The sequence below is a fragment of the Heterodontus francisci genome, chromosome 10, assembly GCF_036365525.1.
Source record: "Heterodontus francisci isolate sHetFra1 chromosome 10, sHetFra1.hap1, whole genome shotgun sequence".
Classification (NCBI taxonomy): Eukaryota; Metazoa; Chordata; class Chondrichthyes; order Heterodontiformes; family Heterodontidae; genus Heterodontus; species Heterodontus francisci.
The window spans coordinates 27,220,649-27,239,872 of NC_090380.1; the positions used below are offsets into that span (position 1 = coordinate 27,220,649).

General features: G+C 41.8%; 1 protein-coding gene across 1 annotated transcript in view; it reads left to right on the top strand.

Annotated features, from left to right (window-relative positions):
- kpna3 (karyopherin alpha 3 (importin alpha 4)) overlaps positions 1 to 19,005 on the top strand; it is a 99,303-nt gene extending 80,298 nt beyond the window's left edge. The window contains exon 17 of the mRNA XM_068040312.1: positions 9,703 to 19,005. Coding sequence (XP_067896413.1) covers positions 9,703 to 9,801 — 99 coding nt within the window. The 3' untranslated portion in view covers positions 9,802 to 19,005. The remainder of the gene's footprint in view (positions 1 to 9,702) is intronic.
- The last annotated feature ends 219 nt before the right edge of the window (positions 19,006 to 19,224 follow it).

Consider the following 19,224-nt stretch of genomic DNA (forward strand, 5'->3'; position numbering starts at 1 on the left):
TTATTTTTAGTTATATTTTTTCTTACTTTTTATTTTTATTTTATTTTAGTTTGTTTCATCATTCTTTTCTTTTACCATGTGCCTGCCCACTGTTTTTTTGTCATGTTTGTGCTTTTGGCCCGGACTATCCATTTTTCTGTCTATTCACACCCTCTCTGCACGAACGCTTTGTCTTTCAGCACACCTTTAACACACCCTATGTCATTGCTCCATGAGCTTCTTGTCAATTATTCTCTGTGACCCTCTGTTCTATCAACACCTTCCCTTTTGTTATCCCTTGCCCCACTCCCACTTTATTTACTTAAAACCCATTACATTTCTAACCGTTGCCAGTTCTGATGAAAGGTCACTGACCTGAAATGTTAACTCTGCTTCTCTGTCCACAGATGCTGCCTGACCTGCTGAGTATTTCCAGCATTTTTGTTTTTATATCAGATTCATGCATGTTTTCCCCCTTCTTACTGGATTTGTCTCTACGTTCCTCACCCTTTCTCCCCTTCTGTCACCTCCCAGGAGAGCCAAAAATGCACAAGGGACCCATGGTCAACTCTGGAACCTTTCTCAAAAATGCTCCTCTGACCCCTCGAAGACAAACACATGAATAATTTTGAAGACCTGTAGCCAGTCGCCTCTAATGCCTTCATTGCAATTTTCAGTCCAATATTTGTTCCCAGTAGATGCAGTCCTGCTTTTTCATATATATTCATAGTTCTTTTTATTTAATTATTTAAATAGAATTATAGAATGGTTACAGCACAGAAGGAGGTCGTTTGGCCCATTGAGTCGGCGCTAGCTCTCTACAAGAGCATTTCAGCTAGCCTCACTCCCCAGTACTTTGCCCGTTGCCCTGCATATTTTTTATCTTTCGGTGCTTATTCAGTTCCCTTTTGAAAGCCACAATTAAACTTGCCTCCACCACCCTCTCAGGCAGTGCTTTCCCGATCCTAACCACTCGATGTGTTTATAATAAAAAAAAGTTTTCTCATGTTGCCTTTGGTTCTTTTGTCAATCACCTTAAATCTGTGTCCTCTGGTTTTTGACCCCGCCACCAAAGGGAACAGTTTCTCTTTATCTATATCCTTATCTTTATCTATATCTGCTCTATATCCTTCTTTCCCAAGGAACAAAATTGATTTTGTAAATGCAAAGCGAATAGCTGATTTTTGTTTTAATTTTGATGGCCAAGTTGTATTGTTCATGGAATCCAATTAGTGCAGTATTCTGCAGAACTAAACCATTAATGGGAATATGTTACTGAGTGAAGGAAGCCCTTTCCGGAATTTAAAAAAACGTAATAATTCTTGGGATGTGGGCATCGCTGGCAAGGCAGATGTTTATTGATCATTCCTAGTTGCCCTTGAGAAGAGCTGGTGGTGAACAGTCATCTTGAACTGCTGCTTTACATGTAGTGAAGTTGCTCAAACAATGCTGTTGGTAGGGAGTTCCAGGAATTTGACCCAACAATGATGAAGAAATGGCAATATATCTTCCAAGTCAGGGTGGTCTGTGACTTGGAGTTGCTGGTGTTCCCATGCACAATGTCATCATCCTACTAGGTGGTGACAGTTGAGGATTTGAGAGGTGCTGCCGAAGAAACCTTGGCGACTTCTTGCAGTGCATCCAGTAGATAGAATACTGTTGTGGCAGTGTGCTCTGATGGTGGAGGGAGTGAATGATTAAGCTCGTGGGTAGGATGCTGATCAAGTGGACTGCTCTATCCTTGATGGTGGTGTTGAAGTTGCACCTATTCAGGCAAGCGAAGATTTGTCTCCTGATTTGTACTTTGTGGGTGATGGAGAGATTTTGGGGAGTCAACCGCTGCAGAATACCCAGCCTGTCGTGTAGCCACAGTATTTATGTGGCAGGTCAGTTGAGTTTCTGCCCAATGGTGACTTCCAGGATGTTGATTTTAGGGCACTTCGATGGTAATGTCACTGAGGACTGGTTGAACTCCCTGTGGCTGTTCGGACAAAATTATTGTGAAATATTCAAATGAGGCCAGGCAGTGGTTTTTTTTATGTTTGTAAGTAGCCCTGGTAAAGGAGATACTGATCTTACCTTTTTAAAGCAAAAACTTGACCAATTAATAAAAAAAAAAGCATCTGAAGTCCAAACGCTGCAACAGTGGTTTTATATTTCTTCCTTTTTTATATATTTCTTCATTATTGATTTCATTTAAAATATCGGGTTATTTTCTTTTGTCTGTTAATAGCTTAAAATAGTATTTGGTGCCAGATGCCGCTGCTTTTAGCTGCAGTTGCCCTAGAGCACTAGTGTGTGAAATATGAAATGGAAATGTATCCGTTCTCTTCATGCTAGACAATGGAGATAAGAATGTTCATATTCAGCGTTAAAAATTGATTTAACTTTAATTCAGAATTAGTGATTAAATCTAATACTCATGAGTTGAACTTGAAATGCTGACTCCTTGGATGGCTGAGAAAATGGATATAGAATATTGTAAAGAAAATGGTTTGCTTGTGCTCCCAAACTAAGCTCCATGGCTTGTTGGGTGAAACCTTGTTAGGTAGTTTAAAGGGAAATCCAGTACCACGGGAACAGTGACATTTTTTGAGAAATAAAGTAGGTGAAAAGCCATTTGAACAGAGCTGTTTTTATAAAGTGAGATGAAGATTAAATTTGTTGCATAAACACAAGAAATAAGAGCAGAAGTAGGCCATTTGGCCCCTTGAGCCTGCTCCACCATCCGGTAAGACCATGGCTGATCATCTACCGCAGTTACACCTACCTGCACTATCCCCATATCCCTTGATTCCCTTCATCACCTAAAATCTATCGATCTCTCATTTGAATGTACAAAGAACAGTACAGCACAGGAACAGGCCATTCGGCCCTCCAAGCATGCGCCGATCTTGATGCCTGCCTAAACTAACACCTTCTGCACTTCCGGGGCCCATATCCCTCTGTTCCCTTCCTATTCATGTATTTGTCAAGATGTCTCTTAAACGTCGCTATCGTATCTGCTTCCACCACCTCCCCTGGCAGCAAGTTCCAGGCACTCACCACCCTCTGTGTACTCAATGACTGAGCACCCACAGCTCTCTGGGGTAGAGAATTCCAAACATTCACAGCCCTTTGAGTGAAGAAATTTCTCCTCATCTCAGGCCTAAATGATCAGCCTCTTAGTCTGAGTCGGTGACCCTCCCAGTTCTCAATTTTCCCAGCTGGAGAAACATCATCCCAGAATGTACCCTGTTGAGTCCCTTACGAATTTTATGTTTAAATGAGTTCACCTCTCATTCTTTTAAACTCTGGGGAATATAGGCCTAGTCTATTCAATCTCTCCTCATAGGACAGCTTCCTCACCCCACGAATCAGTCTGGTGAGCCTTTGTTGCACTCCTTGTAAGGCAAGTATGGTCCTTCCTTGGGTAAGGAGACCACAACTGTACACAGTACTTTAGGTGTGGCTTTACCAAGGCCTATACAATTGAAGAAGACTTCTTTATTCTTATACTCTAATCCCTTTGTAATAAAGGCTGAGATACACTTTCCTAATTGCTTGCTGTACCTGTATGTTAACTTTCTGTGATGAGTGTACGAGGACATCCAGATCTCTCTCAATACTAATATTTCCCAGTCTCAGCGTTTAAAAAATATCCTGCTTTACTATTTTTCCTACCAAAAGAGAGAATTTCACATTTCTTCACACATTACATCTGCTATGTTCTTGTCCACTCACTTGACTGTTGCAGTGAATGGAAAAACCAGGAAAATTTGTAGATTTTATTTTGCATTTTGGATAGAAGATTATTGCAAATGAAGTTTAGTTTGCTTCTTAACCTCACCGTAATTCTCTTTTCACAATGTAAAGTAAAAAATCAGCTAGTGTGGGCTGCATTTTATGCCACCCCAAAGAGCGGAATGGTGGCGGGAGTTGGCGTAAAATGGAGTGGGAGGCTCAGAGAGCCCTTCTCGTCCCGCCTCCGCCGTCACTTTACGCAGGGCGGCGGTGGCGAAAAGTGGCCACTTAAGGGCCTTAGCCCACCTCCACGCGGATTTTATGTGTGGCAAGTGCGCGTCCTAGACCCGAGAGAAGCCACCTGGCAAAAGCAGGCAGCTCTCGAAGGTCCCGGGGGGCCCTCACGATCAGGCACCCTGTGCCCGATGAAGGCCCCCCACCCCCAGCTACCCCAACCACCCTCCACACACAATACGCCCCCTTCCCCCCAACCAACCATCCTTGCCTCGCCGGGGCATGACCAATTACCCCCCAGTGAGGTAACCAAAACTTATCTTTGCTCCAGGCTCCCCAACATCCTTTCTTCATGCTGGGCTGTAGTCCCAGAAGTGGCCATTTGCTCCCGATGGCGCTGCTGGGACTAAGCTGCCGGCTTGGTGATTGGCTGGCAGCTCTATTAGCCGGGACTTTCTACCTCCAATGGGTGGAAGTCCCGCCTCACACCAGTTGAAGCCTGGCGACCTGCAAAATAGGGGTCGGATCCCCAGGCGAGGAGGAAGCGGGTTCGCTACCGACTTTTCAGTGGGTGGCTGGCTCCGTCCGCCTAGGGTAAAATCTCTAGGGTAAAGGCCCGTTTTTCAGTGTATAGTCACTCTCTTCATCCCAACTACCAACCCTCTGCAGTATGCTGAAAGACCATGTTTGCAAAGTAACCTGTGACCTCAATCAATTGTACCAGGCACCCAATCACCCAGTAAGAGGTGATCTCATTGAAACACATAAAATTCTGAGAGGGCTTGACAGGGTAGATGCTGAGAGGCAATTTCCCCTAGCTGGAGAGTCTAGAACTAGGGGTTATAGACTCAGGATAAGGGATCAGCCATTTAGGACTGAGGAGAAATTTCTTTACTCAAGGGTTGTGACTCTTTGGAATTCTCTACTGCATTCAGTATATTCAAGAATGAGCTTGATAGATTCTTGGCCACTAAGGGAAAGCGGAATTAAAGTAAGAGTTCAGCTATGATCTTATTGGATGGTGAAGCAAGCTCAAAGGACCTTATGGCCTACTCTTATTTCTTATGTTCTTCCCCTGACTTGAATATTTAAATCAGATGTACAAATTTGCAGACTGAATGAATCGTTCAGCTTGTATAATGGTTTTGTGCATATTTGTGCTTCTCCATTTTTTTCTCCCCCTCCACTCCTGAAGCTGTTCCCTCGTTACATGCAAGTAGGGTTCCACAGGTGTTGTGTCCTGTAATACTGTCCAGTTGTACATTACTAGTGCATAATTCTTGGCAGTAAGCATTTACTGTTCCATGTAAGTGTGGGCCCATCACAGGACAGCTGGTCCCAACCTTACTTGACATCCACGCACACATTTCCACCACATTGTGATTGGGAATCCTGGTCAATTCCACCTACCCCTAGGGATGCCTATATCAATGGTAGTACCCCTATTACTGTACCTGCTGAGAGAAGTTAACTCAGCACAAACTAAGAATTAAAACTTGGAATTTCTGAAATGTATTATTCAGCTACTAATTGGGTCAACACATTGAGAATGTATGCATTTTAAGGAGTAATAGGATCCAGTCTGGCTGAATCTTTGTTTACCTCTGCCATCATTTGAGAATTACAAATGTTAAAGCTGCCAATTAATGTTTGAAGAAATTGCTTCCCTGCCCTCTTGGCTTTATGATCCATTTTTTGAGTTAATCCATAAGGTTTCTTTTTTATTTTTATCCCATATTTTAATTCAGATATGTTGTGCTGGCCATTTTAATGTGTGCTGTGAATTGGATCCTGTTACTCAAAATGCATGTTCCCAGTGAGTTTATCTAATAAGTAGCTAAACAATACATTTCAGAAATTCCCAGTTTTGATCCTCAGTCTGTGCTGAATTAGCTGATCTTAGCTGGTATAGTACAGTGGGGGTATGTCAATTAACATAAGCCACAAGTACAATGGCCATGAATTATCTGTCTTAGTGCATCTTGGCTCAAAGTTTGTGTGGAAATTACTGGCTTCAGTATCCGATCTGTTGGTACTGATGGTGATTTGTGAACTCTCAGTACTCAGTTGTCCGTGAAAGTAATTGCAAATTCTGCTTGTATACTCCGTTTCACCTTTTGAAGCATCTTGTTGCTTAATGAATGGCACATCTGCTTGATGTAGAAAAAGAATATTTACCACTTTGGACTTGTTCCAGGCATTCCATTTCCTCTAAGTTTAGATTCTTAATTTTACAGAGAATAATTGGATTGCAAGCAGTGAACACTATATATAACCTTGTATAAGGGTTTAGGCTACACCTTGAAACTGTAGCTCAATGTCAGATAGTTTATAACTGCTGGCTGAGACCTGAAGAGCCTCAAAGCATCTATAATACTCAATTTTTTGTCTGTCTGGACTTTTTGATTGGCCAGTTTAAGGGTTGTATCTGTTAGCAAGTTTATTTGATGGGTGGTGCCTGGCGCACATGGGGTGTGCAGAGGACCAGAGCGCATGACACATGTCTGCCAACAGTTGGTTGCGTGGGGGGGTGGGGGCGAGGGTTAGGGGTTGCGGGGTTGGGGTTGGTGGAGAACAAAAGCAGCGTAAATCAAGGGGAGCCCAACAAAAAAGTTACCCTGGCTGGAGAGATTGCTTCCATAAGAGATGGGATGGGGAAGGTATGAGAGACATGGCATGGGAAGGATGGAATGACATGGGAGGGGTGGGTGAGATGATTGAATTGGTGCAGTGTGGCAAAATGGCGGGGACAATTATTCGATACATCTTTTTATTCGAAAGTCATAATACTTTAGAAAGCCGAGAGGAGTATAGAAAGTGCAGGGGTGAAGTAAAAAACGAAATTAGGAAAGCAGAGAGAGGACATGAAAAATTATTGGCCGGTAAAATCAAAGAAAACCCAAAGATGTTTTATCAGTACATTAAGAGCAAGAGGATAACTAAGGAAAGGGTAGAGCCTATCATATGTACAAGGGAACTTCTGCATGGATGCAGAGGTTCTTCGTGAGTTTTTTGTCACTGTCTTCACAAAGGAGAGGGTTGATGTAGACATTGTAGTTAAAGAGGATGAGTGTGAAATATTAGATACGATAAGCATAATGAGAGAGGAAGTACTAGAGGGTCTGACATCCTTGAAAGTGGATAAATTGCCAGGGCCGGATGGATTGCATCCCAGGTTATTAAGGAAGCCAGGGAGGAAATGGCAGATGCGTGAGGATCATCTTCAAATCCTTCAATAGATACAGGAGAGATACCAAAGGATTGGAGGTCTGTGAACGTTGTACCATTGTTTTAAAAGGGTGCGAGGAATAGGCCAAATAATTATAGGCCGGTTAGTCCGACCTCGGAGGTGGGTAAGTTGTTAGAATCTATTAGATTAGATTAGAGATACAGCGCTGAAACAGGCCCTTCGGCCCACCGAGTCTGTGCCGACCATCAACCACCCATTTATACTAATCCTACACTAATCCCATATTCCTACCAAACATCCCCATCTGTCCCGATATTTCCCGACCAACTACCTATACTAGTGACAATTTTTAATGGCCAATTTACCTACCAACCTGCAAGTCTTTTGGCTTGTGGGAGGAAACCGGAGCACCCGGAGAAAACCCACGCAGACACAGGGAGAACTTGCAAACTCCACACAGGCAGTACCCAGAATTGAACCCGGGTTCCTGGAACTGTGAGGCTGCAGTGCTAACCACTGCGCCACTGTGCCGCCCTGAGGGACAGGATAAACTGCTACTTAGAAAGGCACGGATTAATCAGGGATAGTCAGCATGGATTTGTTAAGGGAAGGTCATGTCTTACTAACTTAATTAAATTTTTTTTTGAGTAAGTAACAATTTTAGTTAGGCATTTGATAAGATCCCACATGGCAGACTGGTCAGTAAAACGAAAGCCCATGGGATACAGGAGAATGTGGCAGGTTGGATCCAGAATTGGCTCAGGAACAGGAAGCAAAAGGTAGTAGTCGACAGATGTTTTTGTGAATGGAAAGCTGTTTCCAGTGGCATTCCACAGGGCTCAGTGTTGGGTCCCTTGCTGTTTGTGGTATAAATGATTTGGACTTAAATGTGGGAGGCATGGTTGAGAAATTTGTCGATGACACTAAAATGGGCCATATAGTTGATAGTGAAGAGGATAGCCATAGACTCCAGAAAGATAGCAGTGGTTTGGTTGAGTGGGCAGAAAAGTGGCAAATGGAATTCAATCCAGAAAAGTGTGAGGTGATGCATTTGGGGAGGGCAAATAAAGCGAGGGAGTACACAATAAACGGAAGGATATTGAGAGGGGTAGAAAAAGTGAGAGACCTTCGAGTGCATGTCCATAGCTCCTAGAAGGTGGCAGGACAGGTAGATAGAGTGGTGAAGAAGGCATATGGAATGCTTTCCTTTATTGGCTGAGGTATAGAATTCAAACGCAGGGATGTAATGCTGGAATTGTATAAAACGCTGGTTAGGCCACAGCTGGAGTATTGTGTACAGTTCTGGTCACCACGTTACAGGAAGGACATAATTGCTCTGGAGAGAGTACAGAGGAGATTTACAAGAATGTTGTCAGGGCTTGAAAATTGCAGCTATGAGGACAGATTGGATTGGCTAGGGTAGTTTTCTTTAGAACAGAGGAGGCTGAGGGGTGACTTAATAGAGGTTTTACAATATTATGATTGGCCTGGATAGAGTAGACTGGAAGGACCTCTTTCCCCTAGCAGAGAGGTCAATTACCAGGGGGCACAGATTTAAGGTGATTGGTAGAAGGATTAGAGGGGACATGAGGGAAAGACTTTTTCACCCAGAAGGTGATGGGTATCTGGAATTCACTGCCAGGAATGGTGGTGGAGGCAGAAACCCTCAATTCTTTTAAAAGGTAGCTGGATATGCACCTGAAGTGCTGTAATCTGCAAGGTTTATGGGCCAGGTGCTGGAAGGTGGGATTAGATTAGGCAGCTAGTTTTTTCGGCCAGCACAGACACGATGGGCTGAATGGCCTCCTCCTGTGCCATAATTTTTCTATGGTTCTATGGAAAGCTATTCTTTGTGCTAAAAATGAAGATTCACTAGATTTGAATGAATAGGTTTAGGAAAAGCTGTCAGGTGAATTAAAATAATACATCAGCGTTGATTCTATAGACAAAGATGATAGTCTCGACCGTCCAGAGTTTCTGCACTGTCTAACTCCAATGGGCATGCCACCACAAAACTTAGACTCGAGCAAGGAGCAGTTAAAATGTTGATACAAAACTTGAATCCTAAACAAAGACATTGTCATGAGAGGATACTGGTAGTTGGGATGCTGTTTTCTTTGACAATAGATACTTAAATTATAACAGGCTGTTTTCAAGAAAATAGAATGTTTATTCCTCAAATAATATTGAGCCCATCAGATGTAAACCTGCCTTTCCACTCAGGAGAAAACGGGTCCAAATTAGACTTCCATATTCTCTGACTATTAACAAGTCACAAGGCCAGGCTGTGACAAAATTTGTATTTATATTCCTAGGCCTGTTTTTGCGCATGGACAGTTTTATGTAGCCTTTTCCAGAGTGTCAAGTTTTGATTCTGTTAAAGTCTTTGGTGAAAGAATAACTAGAAATTATGTATTTTAAGAACTACTGTTGCAATGAAGATAACAATTTGACCACAAATATTTTGCACATCTCTGCCAGTCTGTTTAGTTAGTCCAAACCATTCCTTAGCTAAACCACATTCAAAAAGGTAGTTTTTTTATATGTTGTGCTAATATATTCTCTCCTCTCTATAGATTGATGAAGATCCAAGTCTCCTTCCTGAAGCAACACAAGCTGGAACTTTCAGTTTCGACCCCACGGCAAACCTTCAAACAAAGGAGTTCAATTTCTAAGCTGAGAAGATGCTGTAGCTTCCCTGCCCCTTGCCAACCCAAAACACCAAAAATATTCACCAAGCAGGAGTGTGATGGAGGCTCGAGAGACATCTGCGCATCTACGTTTGATGCTTTTTGAAAAGCCTAATTATCAATCACTCAGCAATTGCCAAAATTTGCTACCACACGGATTGTTGACACGTGTGCATGATTCTTGTGAGCCCATGAGTAACTATCATCATATCAACAAACGAGAGTAATCCCCAACATCGCCTGTGATTCTACCTTTTCCTCCCTGGTACCTCACTCCTGTGACCGTAGTATCCATCTCACTTACAACGTTGCATATTAGGCACACAAGATAGTAGCTCTCTACATAGAACAGGAAGATTTCTGAATGATTGGGTATTTATTAATGGGACTTGCAAAGAGACTTGGCTTTGAAGTGTGAAATAGGCTTTTTAGAAGACTTTACCCCAGGGCTTACAATAGAAGGATTTGCAAATACCGTAGAACCACCATTGGCCAAAGTAATCCATGGATGAACTGAAACCAGGATTTTTATTTTTCTGGCGACTGCAAAACATTTTCTGCTTATAGGGAGGTTTTAAAAAAAAATCCTGCTTGCATCCATGTTAGATTGTTGTGCTTGCACTGCCTCACAGACTAGGGCTGGAAACTAAACTTAATGAATGGAGCCAAGTTTAACCATGACTTCTTGACAGTTTGCGCAAGTTCTGTGAAAAAGAGCTGCTGCTCATTACTACAACCACTACTAGGAACCTGTGTTTAATTTTTCTCACCCTGCTCTTTTGAAGTACTTAACAAATGCTGTGCATGGTGTTTTACCTGAGCTGCAATTATTATATTGATGTGACTTGAGCCTCTGCTTTAAGCTGAAAGCAAGATTCACCCACGTTTCATGTTCACGTTCAGGTTTCTCGCTCCATTAGATAAATTCAGATCTGTACACACAAAAAAATCTTTAAATTAACCATTTAATCAGCGAATCTTGCTTCCAACTGTTAGGTGAATCAGTATTTTTTTTAATTTCAGGTTAAGCCAATCCAGTAGTAAAATAAATTGTTGGACTCTTAATGGGTTAAAACTGTGGAGCTTCCATGTTTGCAGTGACACACAGTCTTAGACAGTCTTGCATCGTAAGTAAAGTGACCGTTTCTTACTGTGGATACTGCTGATGGCTGTGAACCAGCAGCTGTTTTATTACATTTGGTCATGGACTTGAGCGTTATTGATGAGGATCTAAAGCCACACTTTTTTTTTCAAATGACTCGAAGCAAATTGATGAAATGTACAAAAAAAGAGTGTAAATCTTTACGGGGAATGTAACGTAAGCATTGTATAAGGCTGTACAGAAGCTTACAGTTAAATGTACATCTGGTCCGTTAATGTTGAATGCTTTATTTACTGTATTTAAGATACACAGGGAGGTTTTTTTGTAGGTATTAGGCTAGGTGACACTATTCAGGGATGGGTTTTGTTGCTGTGGTGACTGGATGTAAACTTTCCCCCCATGCATTATTGTAAAGGGACAGAAGATTGCATTTGAGCTAATGTAGTTATCAAGTGTGGGCAGTATCTACTGTAATTGAATCCAAAAAATGCAATCAAAGCTCTGCTAATGAGTTGTTTCTCATTGATGAACAAAATTGTGCAGGTTTATATCCATCATAATACCTTGCCGCCAAGACTGAGCCACTTTAAAGACTACCATATCTTGTATATTTAAATGATACAAGCTTATATAAAACTGCAAGATTTTTACTTGCTGATGAAACTGTTTTAATGATGCAAATAGTGTTTTGGCCTCTGTTATTTATATCCTTTTTATAAATTTTAAATTAAAATCTCTCTTTAAGGTGGCTCATTTCAACTTTTCTCCCTGAAGAATGAGTTGGATTTCATTGTGCCTTTGTTTTTCCTATATATTTTTATGTTGTAAAATCTGCTACATATGGTAACTGCATAATATCCATTCGCACAATATAGAATTTAAAATGTTGTGTGTGTGATTTACTACATGGAAAGGGATACTCAGTATGAAATAATTGTAGAATCTGAAACTCAAACTCATGTTTAAAAACTACCTCTTGTTTTAATGGTCTAATCATCAAAATATTATTCCCCTGCATACCACGTCCCCGTCCCCCACCCCCACCCCCACCCCGGCCAGCCGCTGCAGAAAATTCCTCCTCTTCCCTTCTAAGGATGTTGATTCCTCACTGGGATACAATTAAGTGGGTGTCACATCAGCAGCCCTGGAACCACATGAGGTACCTGAGTCTGGCCCTCTGAGCCCAGCTGCTTGATCCTATTTGCGGTCATGTTATTGGATAATTTGTCCAGTTTGAATTTTCTTGCCCTGGAGGTTTGGGAAGGGCTGTCTTAATGGATAGATCCTTATTAGAAAATCACAATCTATACAAATTAATGGGAACATGCATTTAAACTTTATATATGCCCTGAGAGGCTCCATGGAACATGCCTATTAGGCCCATGAAGGTAAGAGTGGACACCTCTGATGTAAGAGACACTGCATGTTTCAGAGAGGAAATACTGTTAATGGTATCTGTGGAGTATTTCATTCATATAGTGTTCCTGCCATAGGTTTATTTAAGGGGAAAACATTGTGTTGTGGGAGTTTGTTTTTGGCTACATGACAAAAACATAGCCTGTTTTTTCTTTGAGTTTGCCATGATGTATTTTAGAGGGGTGAATTTAACATGCCTTTCTTGCTTCTATCAGGTGGTGTGGTTGCTGTACCTTTGGTGAGTTGTGGCTTAGTGTGGAGAAACCAAACAAGTTTTTTTTTTGGGAATGCCAATCCCAGGAGTATATTTCAGAGCCAAATTTTTTTCTTCCTATTTTTGCATATTAATATCACACCTTAGGAGTGTTCAAGATATTTGAAGTCTTTAAAAGAATTTTATTAATTCCCTTAGTGATTTTTGTAAAATAAAAATGTTGTTAGATGACCGATTGGCATCTCCAGTAGGTGAAAATATAATTATTAACTATTTAAGTATGATTTGTGTAGAAGGGTTCAAAACTGAAAAGAAGCTCCCACAGAGATTTCAGGGAAGCTGGTTGAGAAAATTTGGTGATAAAGTGTTTGCCGACAGTGAGTGGATGTAAATGGAGTACAGTGGATGCAGAATTTTGACCAAATACAATAACGAACACTGGCAATCTGAAATAAAACAGAAATGCCAGTAATTCCGATACAATTTCTACCTGATATGTTAACCCTGTCTTCTTTGCGAGGCTGACAGACCTGTGAGTTTACCTGCATTTTGTCTGTTTTTATAGTATATGTTACAATTGAGTAAATACTGTAATCTCAAGTAATTGCTCATTATAAACCATAACCCACAACTATGAATATAGTGACTGCTTTGCAGTGAATTTGGTGATAATGACTCTATTTGGCAAATTCAAGAAAAGGTGCATGCTCCCCAATATGCACCAAAAACTATAAGGGACTACAGTTGGAATGAAGATAATCACTGAACAAGGTTTGATCTTTATTTTTCTTTAAAGGCAGTATTTATGAGATTGTAATTCTTTATGCAAAAGTGTTAATTTGATGTCAGTGTGTAGTTGTAGACACTGCTAATCATTTTTTCCTTTTCCTTCCCGTGGAATTGAGAATTGCTAGCCCCTGCTCAGTTTGATTAGCTGATCTCAACTTGGGGCTGCAGTTGAGGTGCTATAGTTGGCCTCTTGGCTCCTAGACTAAGAAAAGGGGAACTTTCAGCCAGGGTTTCTACTCCTGAACCCTGCTGGACTGTGCATGACTGTGGTCATTGGGCAAGATTGAACTTGCCCTGGTACTTCCATTGTCAGTACTGCCCGTGGTGCTCATTGTGTAGGCTCATGCATCAAGGATGGCCACTTGTGTGAGGTACTGAAGGGATACAGCTGCATATGGAACCCTAGCCCAGCAGCATTTGGTTCAATCAGACTTACAATTAAGTTTTCTCAAAGGTGGTGATGGTAGGTCACAGCATACCATGCTGTGCAGGAGTAATTAGTCCTGTTGGAAAAGTTTAGTATAAACAAGAATGCTACTTATATAGTTAATTTGAACAGGTTAAAAACTAGAAAAAATTTTTTTTGCTCTTAGCAAGTTTTTTTTCTGGAGGTATGTGACAGCCCCTTGTTGGCTGCTATTCAGTTCACTTGTTTGCCATCAAAATCCTTCAGATCCTCTGGTGAGAAAACCAGTACACAATAGATTTATAAATATTATAGTTTTTAAGATCTGTTTGTCTTTCCCCAGTAGTTTTGTCACCATCTGCTTTTAAATTAGATATATTCTTAGAAACTGCTACCAAATAACAACTTTGTGCCTGATATTAAAGTTACACGTTCATAGTCTTACTCCATTCACCTTGCATTAATTGTACCCCACATATTCTCTGAAATATCATTCTATAGCCACTGTCATCTTCTCTTGCTTCTAATTCCATCCCCTCCATGGCTGAACTAGACTGCTCGCAACCTTGGTGTTCTGATCAACAATGAGCATCTAAACCCATATTGCCTCCATTGCAAAGATTGCCTACTTCCGCCTAGAGTCAGAGTCATTTACGGCACAGAAGGAGGCCATTCGGCCCATCGAATCTATGTGACTCTCTGTGGAGCAATCCAGTCAGTCCCCTTTCTCTGCTCTATCCCTGTAGCCCTGCAAGTTTATTTCCTTCAAGTGGCCATCCAGTTTCTTTTTGAAATCATTGATTGCCTCTGCTTCCATCACCCTTATGGGCAGCGAGTTCCAGGTCATTACCACTTGCTGCACAAGAAAATTCTTCCTCACATCCCCACTGCATCTCTTGCCCAAAACCTTAAATCTGTGTCTCTGTAACATCACCTGCCTTTGCTGCTACCTCAGCCCATCTGCCACCAAAACCCCCATCCATGCCTTTGTCACTTCGAGTCAATTACTCCATCCTCCACCTTCCGTAAACTTCAGCTCATCATTAACTCTGCTGCTAAGTCCCACTCAAACATAACCCCCGTCCTTGCTGACCTACGATAGCCACCAGCTCCCAATGTCTCACTTTAAAATTCTTGCCTTTTGTTTACATCTCTCCATGATCATGCCACTCCTTTATCTATTTAACCTCCAGCCCTACAAATCACCTGCCAAATTTTCTGTCCCTCTGACCTCTTGAGCGTCCCCCTGCTCCTTTCACATTGCCATTAGGAGCTATGCCTTTAGCTGCCTAAATCCCAATCTCCAGAATTCCCTCCTTAAACACTTTTGCTTTCCACCATTCCTCATTCAAGACCCTCCTCTGTGTCCATTTGTTTGTTTACACCTCTAAAGCTCACTTTGGGATGTTGTTCTGTGTTAAAAGTGCTATATAAATGCGAGTTGTTGTTGCATCAGTTGGTTTTGAAACTCTGCCATTGGCACTGGTATCAACTGAAGTGCCTTTCTACGGTACTGATGCCCATTCTGAACTAGTTGGCTTCTGCCAGAGAGCAGCAGAAAGAAAACTATAATACCTGTGTTGTTTCTGGATTTGGCATAATATACCCTGAGAGACTTGTCTCAGGCTGGGAATATCCTGGCAACCTTGGATCCAATCAGGCCTGACAAATTGGACAGGTGCCTTCACAGAAAAGATCCATTTTACTCCATTTACTGTACCTCATTTGATTTTCCGTGTGTGGGTGAATTAACTATTCTTGAGTTATGCCCATGTTATTCCAGAAGAGTTTGGGTTTTTAAAAGTCGCTATTACAGCCCCCGCTAAGATAAAGTACTATATACAAGTGCAGTGGGAGAAGAGTTGATCATATACGTCTCTGGTTCCCAAATTTAGAAGATAGCCTATTTGTTTATAGAAATTGAATTTATGTTCAAAGAATCAAGTCTGCATCAGCTAACCTAGCATTTGTTATATGTTTGAGGCTCCTTACCGGTGACAATCATTGTAATAGCCTTTCACGGGGTCTCAAACAAGAAAAAAAAACTACAATATTTTGACTTTACCAAGTATCTTGACTTTCTCAAGGGCAGCAGCTCAATTTATCTTTGGGGTGGGGTGCATTGGTAAAAAGATGAGAAAGGTAAACAATAGAATTAAAGGAGGGAAATCTATGTAAAAGATAACTGCTTACATGAATAAACATCAAAAATGTTCAACGCTTTTGGTTCAGGGGGATGGGTGAGACCCCCTTCTAATTCAAAGGGAAATTCTGCTACCATTGCAAAAATATTTGTCATCAAGTATAGAAATTAATGACTTTGCAGATCCTTGGAATCTGCTAGGGTCTGGTGATTGTAGCTTAAAAATCTATGTTTTGCTTCATTCCTACAGTTTAATAACATAATAGTAGAACTTGTAATGGGCGTGATATCTGATGCTCATTAGAAATCAGATTAAAAATTGCTAGTTAGAAGCTGGAATGACGAAGGAGAAGAGTGTATATATAAGAATGTCTTGAGAAGGAGTCTTAAGAATTCCGCTGCCATAGCAGAGAAGGCTTAGATCGAAGATGTGCTGTATCTATGTGGCTACTTACCAGGTTTATTAGCCATTTTAGCTAGGTTGAGAACTGCTGAAACATTTCTTAGGCATGCTCAGCTTCAAGAAGACTGTCAATATCCTTTTTTGAGAATCACTAGCTTGTTGTCCAGGTTTTTTCCCCCTCATCAATTTTGTGGTAGCATTTACAAATGGTGGAAGTATACGACAGCAACAAGTGAAAAAAATGAGGGATTACTAAAAAAAGAAATGGGTTTGGGAAAAAAATCAGCAGAATTCTAAAGAGAATGCTGTGCCCTTGTGGCACACTTGGCTGTTGATAGAAGTCGAAAGAGGCAGCAGAGGCTCTGATCAGTTTTTCAAACCTACTTGAATATACATATTGTGGTAGGGACTGGAAGTTAACCAGCGAAACAGACCTGTGCAGGAATAGAAAGGATAACCCCTCGTTAACTCTTCCAGTTAGTTTAACATCAGTTATGAGCTAACTTTTAGAATGTATAATTAGTGTACTAAGAATGCATGGGATAAAAAAACAGCTAAATGGATTTGTTATGGGTAAGACATTCAGTAGAATTTTCTGAAGAAGTGATTAGCTAAAGAGAATGCAGCAGCTGTAATGTATATCATCAGAAGGCAATCAATAAATTGCCCCAAAGCTTGTTAGAAAAATTCAGGCATACGGTATCAGGAAATTTAATGAATTTAGATTAATGGGTGTTGGGCAGATTGGAGGTGGGTGGGAAATGGTGTTCCATTTTTGGGTTTATAGATATGTAATATAATTTGAGCTTGGCATAAGGAGCACAATTTTGAAATTTGCTGATGACACATGTTTGGCAAATGGTGAGGAGGATTGTGAAGACTCCAGGAGGACATTGACAAGTCAATGAAATGGGCAGTCTGGTGGCAGATGCGATTTGGGTGAACTAATAAGAAATGGGAGTGTATGCTCAATGAAAAGATGTTTAAGTGTGGAGGGATAGAGACACACCTATGGGTGTCAATACATTGTTCCTTTGCAAGTGTGGGTAGATGAAGCCATAACTAAGACCAATAGGTTTTATAAATAGGGATGTAGAGCAAAAGATCATAGATTTGTATAAGGAAATGGGTAGTTGGACCACCAAGGACAGTTATGGTTCTTCATTATTAAATGGGCATTAAAGTATATTGTACAGTGTAGGTTCACCAAGAAATATCAAGAATGGGATGCTATTATGAGGAGAGACTTGAGATGCTGGGATCAATTTCCATTGGAGCAGTAAAGACCAAGAGGAGATTTGATAGAGGTCTTTAAAGTTATGAAGGATTTTTGAAGTATGAGTAAGGAAAGACGATTTCCTATAGTTGGGGAGGGGAGCCAATGATGAGGGATCAATTTCTTTGTGATGCGATGGAGCTGCAGGGAGTACTTCAGGCAAAAGACATTAGATCTTTCAAGGGAACAGTAAACATTTGAAGTAGAGGAAGATAAAGGGCTATGGGCTGAGAGCAGGACAACAGGATTAGTTTTCACTGCCCTCTGACCCCACCCCTTCTGATCTGACCCCTTGCCGTGTATTCACTATACCTTCTGACCACCCCCTCTCTGACGCTGAATGTTCTGTTCTCAGAAAAGGACTCAATTTTACCCCCTTATGCCCCCACCTCAATGAATTTCATGCTCGGCATGACATTGAGCTCGTCTTTTGTCGCCTCCACCTCCGGGCTCACTTCTTTGATCAGGAGTCCTCCCCCCAATCAGCAGACCCATTCACCCACCTCCAGCATTCTTCCTCTACCTGGACCCCTCCCCCTGGCCTCTTACCCGCTCTTGACCTCTTCATTGAAAAATGTCAGTGAGACATTGGTCATCTCAATTTCTCTGCCCCCCTTACTCACTCTAACCTGTCCCCCTCTGAAATTGAGGCACTGTATTCTCTCAGGTCTCTACCTTGTAGAGTCTCAGCGCCAACTTTCAGACACATCTTCCTACCTCCCACTGGACCATGACCCCACCACCAAACATCAAGCTACTGTCCACAGGACTGTCACTGACCTCATCTCCTCTGGAGACCTTCCCTGAGCATCTTCCAACCTCATAGTCCCACAACCCCAGACAGCCTGCTTCTACATCCTTCCCAAAATCCACAGACAGGACTGTCCCGGCAGACCAATTGTGTCAGCCTGCTCCTGTCCCACTGAACTTATTTCTTCCTATCTTGACTCTATCTTTTCTCCGCTGGTCCAATCTCTTCCCACCTACATCCGTGACTCTTCAGATGCCCTACATCATTTTGACAGTTTCCAGTTTCCTGGCCCCATTCGCCTCCTCTTCACTATTGATGTCCAATCTCTCTACACCTCCATCCCCCGGGACGGTTTGAGGTCTCTCCCCTTCTTCCTTAAACAGAGGCCCAACCAGTCCCCATCCACCACCACCACCCTCCACCTGGCTGAACTTGTTCTCACATTGAACAACTTCTCCTACAACTCCTCTCACTTCCTTCAAGTAAAAGGTATTGCTGTGGGTACCCGCATGGGTCCTAGTTATGCCTGTCTTTTTGTGGGATATGTCGAACATTCCTTGTTCCAGTCCTACTCAGGCCCCCTCCCCCAACTCTTTTTCCGGTACATTGATGACTGTAGTGGTGCTGCTTCCTGCTCTCCCCCTGAACTGGAAACCTTTATCAACTTTGCTTCTAATTTCCGCCCTTCTCTCACCTTTACATGGTCCATCTCCGATACTTCCCTTCCCTTCTCGACTTCTCTGTCTCCATCTCTGGGGATAGGCTGTCTACTAATATCCATTATAAGCCCACTGACTCACACAGCTACCTCGACTACACTTCTTCATACCCTGCCTCCTGTGAGGACTCCATTCCATTCTCCCAGTTTCTCCATCTCCCGACGCATCTGCTCTGATGATGCTACCTTC